Source organism: Rhinolophus sinicus, chromosome 14 (assembly GCF_057876585.1).
Source record: "Rhinolophus sinicus isolate RSI-liver-muscle chromosome 14, RSI-T2T, whole genome shotgun sequence".
NCBI lineage: Eukaryota > Metazoa > Chordata > Mammalia > Chiroptera > Rhinolophidae > Rhinolophus > Rhinolophus sinicus.
This window is the reverse complement of record NC_142514.1, coordinates 178,088,566-178,094,476: the sequence shown is the minus strand read 5'-3', so window position 1 is coordinate 178,094,476 and position 5,911 is coordinate 178,088,566. Positions and strand designations below refer to the sequence as shown.

The 5,911-nt window shown below is 38.1% G+C and overlaps 1 protein-coding gene across 1 annotated transcript; it reads left to right on the top strand.

Moving 5' to 3' along the window:
• The first annotated feature begins 4,205 nt into the window (after nucleotides 1-4,205).
• Nucleotides 4,206-5,156, top strand: LOC109438813 (olfactory receptor 5B2-like). Its single transcript, XM_019718894.3, has one exon. The coding sequence runs from the start codon at nucleotides 4,212-4,214 to the stop codon at nucleotides 5,154-5,156; it is 945 nt and encodes a 314-aa protein (XP_019574453.3). The 5' UTR covers nucleotides 4,206-4,211.
• The last annotated feature ends 755 nt before the right edge of the window (nucleotides 5,157-5,911 follow it).

Genomic DNA, 5,911 nt, shown 5'->3' with positions numbered 1-5,911 from the left:
TATTTATGTATAAAATGATATGATTTTGGCAACAGAAATTTCTTTCCTCACAGTTCTGAAAGTTGGAAATTCCAAGATCATGGTGCTGGACAATTCAGTTCCTGGTGAAGATTCTCGGTCTGGTTTGGAGATGACCACTTTTTCACTGTATTCTCACATGGTAGAAAGAGGCAGCTCTGGTGTCTCTTCCTCTTCTTATAAGGCACCAGCCCTGCTGGATTAGGGCCCCATCCTAATGACCTCATAAAACCTAACTACCTCTGTTTAGTCCCTATCTTTAAAACAGTCACATTGGGGTGGGTGTGGGGGTGTTTATGGTTTCAACATATGAATTTGGGGGCAGGAGACACAGTTCAGTCCATAGCTGTAATCACTTAAAGGATATTAGGAAATGATAACTTTGGCGCCATTTTTCAGCCTCTCACAGATTTGTTTCTCACTATGCCACTCCATGTCCATCACGTAGCTTGTCTTGGGAAGGAGAGGACCCTCTCTACGTGGTCACTGAAAGATACCAGATAAGGAAAGCTTCACCAGCCATAGCTGCACCTGCTGGCACATGAAGCCTTCTCGGTCTCCATGGCAGGAGAAGAGACAACTGGAATGTTGCACCTGTGCTTTAAGCCACCCAGAAATGACACATATCAGTTCTTCCCAAAGCTTATTCTATAGAACTAGTAAATGTCTCTGGTGAGCTGCCATGGGGCAGTCACATGTGGGGGAAGCAGATGAAATGTTTGAGCACCAACACATTTGTAAAAAATGCTATATCAACTTATTTTTATTTTTTATTAAATTTGTTGGGGTGACAATGGTCAGTAAAAGTACAAGAACTCATCCTAGAAAAAGTGTTACATACCTCACTGCTGAATGTCACTATGGTCACCTTTGAAGTACTCCCCTTGGGAAGCTATGCATTGACACCAGCACCTAGTCCACTCTTCAAAGCAATTTTGGAACTCTTTTTCTGGAATGGCCATCAGAGTTATCATTGTATTATCCTTGATGTCCTGAATGTCATCAAAATGTCTTTCTTTCAATATTTCCTCTATCTTTGGGTAAAGAAAGAAGTCATTGGGGGCCAGATCAGGTAAGTAGGGAGAGTGTTCCAATACAATTATTTGTTTACTGGCTAAAAACTCCCTCACAGACAGTGCAGCGTAAGCTGGTGCATTGTCGTGATGCAAGAGCCATGAATTATTGGTGAAAATTTCAGGGCATTTTCGTATAACTTTTTCATGTAGCCATTTCAGTACTTCCAAATAGTAAACTTGGTTAACTGTTTGTCCATTTGGTACAAATTCATAATGAATAACCCCTCTGATATAAAAAAAAAGTTTAGCAACTTGGTTTACCTCTTGATTTGGACAGATGGAAATTTTTTGATCATGGAGAATTGTCTGGCTTCCATTGTATACTTTGATGCTTTGTTTCAGGGTCGTATTGGTACACCCATGTTTCATCACCAGTGATAACATGGCCCAAAGCATTGTCTTGCCTGTCCAAAAGGTCTTCACAAACTTCCACTCTCCTTTGCTTGTATTCATTGGTGAGCTCCTTCGGGACCATTTTTGCACATACCTTTCTCATGAAAAGATTTTCAGTTAAGATTTTCCTAACTGTTTCGTTCTTGATGTTTACTTGGTCTGCTATGTTTCTTAGTCAGCCAACTATTTTGACGCACAATTCCATGAATTTTTGCAATGTTTTAATCAGTTCTGCTCGTTACTAGCCACCCTGACTGCTCTTCATCAGTGACGCATTCTCTCCCCTCAGAAAAACATTTAATCCATTTGTACATTGCCGTTTTCTTTATGGCATTATCCCCGTAAACTTGGCCTAACATGTCCCTGATTTCATTTCCACTCTTGTCAAGTTTAACAAGAAATGTGATGTTTGTTCGTTGTTCTAATACAATCTCAGGCATTCTCGCGACACCACACAAAAACACGCAACAACAATAATGAATGCCACTCAGGAAGACATGCCACATGTTGACTCAAACACCTCTGTGAGACACTGATATACCAAGGTTATGAAACCTTACCGAGCTGTTGGTACAGTGCTGCCAATGTAAGTGAATGGTGGTAAGTTCATGAACTTAATTGTCAGACCTTGTAGTTACCTCTGACTAAGTAATCCTTCTCACAGTTATTTTCCCAAATGAAATCAAAATTTATGTTCACAGAAAACCTTTAGGTAGATGTTTAGATAGGTTTCATTTATAATCACCAAATACTAGAATCAACGTAATGTCCCTTAGCTGGGGAATGGATAAACAATATGCAATGTCAATAAAATGGGGAAAAAAACCAGATTCCACTATTGGTAAAGATAGCAATATTGAAGGATCTTAAAATGAATCATACTAAGTGAAAGAAGCAAGACTCATATATTGCATATTCTAGAATTCCAGTTGAGGGCATTCTTGCAAAGAAAGTTATATACACAAAACAGTTATGTGGTTTCCGAGGACAGTAGGTGGGAGAAGGAGTTGACACAAAGAACCTCGAGGTTTTGCTTATGTGATGGATGTGTGCTATGTCTTCATTGGGGTCATAGTTATATAACCATACACATGTAATCAAATTCTTAGAACTATACACAAAAATGTGTGGATTTTATTGTTTGTAAATTATGCATTTAGAAAGGATAAAAAGAGAAGTAATACCAAAATATGCATGCATACGTAATAGATGCAGCTAGGTCCCATAGGTAATTTAATCGCTTCCTCCCTAAGAACGTGGGATGAGGAGCTGCAGACGCTCCCTTGGGGCGTGTCCCCTGAGAGCTCCATCTCTACAATTCACTCCTATTTCCCTTGCATTGGCTTCTGAAATACCAAAAGCACTCCATGTGACACCATTTTAGAGGGACCAGACTGCATGTTGGTCCCTTGGACTGTCATATATTCATCTGAATGTTCATAGTTGTCATTATACACAGGATTTCTCTCTACTGAAGAATTGCTATGAGCCTGCAACCATGGCCAAGAAAATCACCACAAGATAAAAATTATATTGAGTAACTTTAAAATGGTAACCCCTTAGCAAGTTGTTTTATAGACCTTCCCCTATTTGCTATTTACAGACACAATTCTGTAAATTATTGTGGGAGAAGTAATTTTATTTTATTTATTTTACAGATGAGAAGGGAAGGATCCTTCCAAGGGCACAGTAAGAATTCACGGTGGATTCAGGGCTGGAGCCCTGGTTTCTGGGTCCTTGTTAGTGTTTTTTTCCTCTATCTTTCCCTGTCTTAGAGAACGTGGGACCTTTTGATCACTACTTAAAATATAGCTTATCTATCATTATTTATGTATTATTTCATGGCTGATTTTCTGATTTCACACTCACTATTCAAGATTGATTTTTCCCTTCTCTTCAAGGAGCGAGGTAAGATACTATATTCCATATACACTATTAGTGAAAAGGATAATTCATGCCAAAGCAATAGGAAGCTACACATACTGTAAGTTATTTGAGCAGAAAAATTGATGTTTTGAACTCTTTTTTTTCTAAAATAGTGAGTTGAGGCTGCAGTATAAATATCAAAACTTCCAGTAGTAGAAAATTTAGTGATACTTATGAAATATCCTGCTGCTTCCCTAAAGAAGTTGAATAAAAAAATAAGATAGATGATTCTCTGATTGAGTAGGTGGTAATTTTATCTTGTTCACTATCTGTTGGTCTCCTACTGGAGGTAGAAAAAAGGAAAAAAGGGTTAAGTGTGCAGTGACCATTCTTTAAACTACAAAGGAAACTAAATGAATTAGCAAGATCAAACTGCAGTTTAACCTTTTCTCTATACTTTCATCCTTGTTATTCTGGCACCTTTAAATATGCTGACAGTGAGGTGGATAAAAACACAGAGAATTTGATTAGGTTGAAACTGGGTTTCAAACTTGAATCTTATTCATAGTAGTGATATAATTGTAGAATATCATATAACTTCTTAAATCCTTTATTTTTTAATGGTACAATATAATATTATCCATTGTACACACACACACACACACACACACACACACACACACTTACATGTAAAGCTTGTAACATTAGACCAAGATAATTTTGAAGTACAAATTATTAATGAAATAATGCACATGGTATTTAGACATTTCAGTTTCACTACAATTTCGTTTCTGCTTGTCACTTTTTCCCTTTATTTCTCACTACTACAGGACATTTGATGATTCCCAAATAACACTGATGGGGAACAGGACAGAAGTGACACAGTTCATCCTTCTCGGGCTAACCAGTGCCCCAGGACTGCAGGTCCCTCTCTTTATCACGTTCACTTTCATTTACCTCATCATCATTGTTGGGAACCTGGGCATGATCATGTTGATTCTTTTGGACTCTCGTCTCCACACTCCCATGTACTTTTTCCTCAGTAACCTGTCTTTGGTGGACTTTGGTTACTCCTCAGCTGTCACTCCCAAGGTCATGGCTGGGCTCCTTATAGGAGACAAGGTCATCTCCTACAATGCATGTGCTGCTCAGATGTTCTTTTTTGTAGCCTTTGCCACTGTGGAAAATTTCCTTTTGGCCTCAATGGCTTATGACCGCTTTGCAGCAGTGTGCAAACCCCTACATTATACCACCACTATGACGACAAGTATGTGTGCGCGTCTGGCCATAGGCTCCTATGTCTGTGGTTTCCTGAATGCCGCCTTCCATGTTGGGGACATATTCAGCCTTTTCTTTTGTAAGTCCAATATAGTCCATCATTTTTTCTGTGATGTTCCAGCTGTCATGGCTCTCTCTTGCTCAGATAAACACATTAGTGAGGTGCTTCTTGTTTTTATGTCGAGCTTTAATGTCTTTTTTGCTCTTCTGGTTATATTGATTTCCTACCTATTCATATTTATAACCATCTTGAAGATACACTCAGCTCAAGGGCACCTGAAGGCTTTGTCCACCTGTGCTTCTCACCTCACTGCAGTCTCCATCTTCTATGGGACAATCATCTTCATGTACTTACAGCCCAGCTCCAGCCATTCCATGGACACAGACAAAATGGCCTCCGTGTTCTACACCATGATCATCCCCATGCTGAACCCTGTGGTCTACAGCCTGAGGAACAAGGAGGTCAAGAGTGCAGTCAAGAAGATATTTGAGAAGGCAAATTTTTCTATGGGATTGGGATTTTAATCATTTATTATGCACAATAATCTTATTTAATTCCTCTTAAACTTTTCCTGTTCAATAAATTACTTTTTAAGCCCCACACTACATTTAAATTCCTGAGATAAATCATTATCTTTTCAAAAGTCTTTGTCTAGTAAAGAGAAAACGTATTCAGGAATATAATCCTTGAATAAGGATGGCTAAGGGGAAGCATTAGAACTTTTGGAACCTGCTTGTCAAATGTTACTGATAATATTAACATGTTAAACAGGTGGCACAAACAAGCCCATGAACAAGGGAAACATGTATGTGCCCCATGAGGGCACACACACATTAGAGTGGGAAATTTGTTAGAGGCAAATGGACTGTTGTTAATTTTTAATAAAAATGGTTTGAGCAGTTAATTGACATATTAAATATAAAATTATATCTAATCATAATTATTTTTAAATAACTGTTCTAAGATTCTGAATAGGAGAAAAAAATCATGTACTTTTAAATGAAAATATGCACTCTTTTGGCACATTTTCTTTCTTGACTGAATCCTTTTGTAGAATCAATATGTTCACAGCACACTTTTCAAAAGTATAAAATAATTACCCAAATCTCATAGCTTACTTTTGGATTCTATCTTGGTGTTATATATACTATGGGTTTGGATAAATGTATAATGGATTGAATCCACCACTATAATATACAGAGTATTTCCACTGCCCTGAAAGTCCTCGGTGCTCTGCTTAGTCATCTTTCTCTCTCCAAACCCCTGGCAACTACTGATC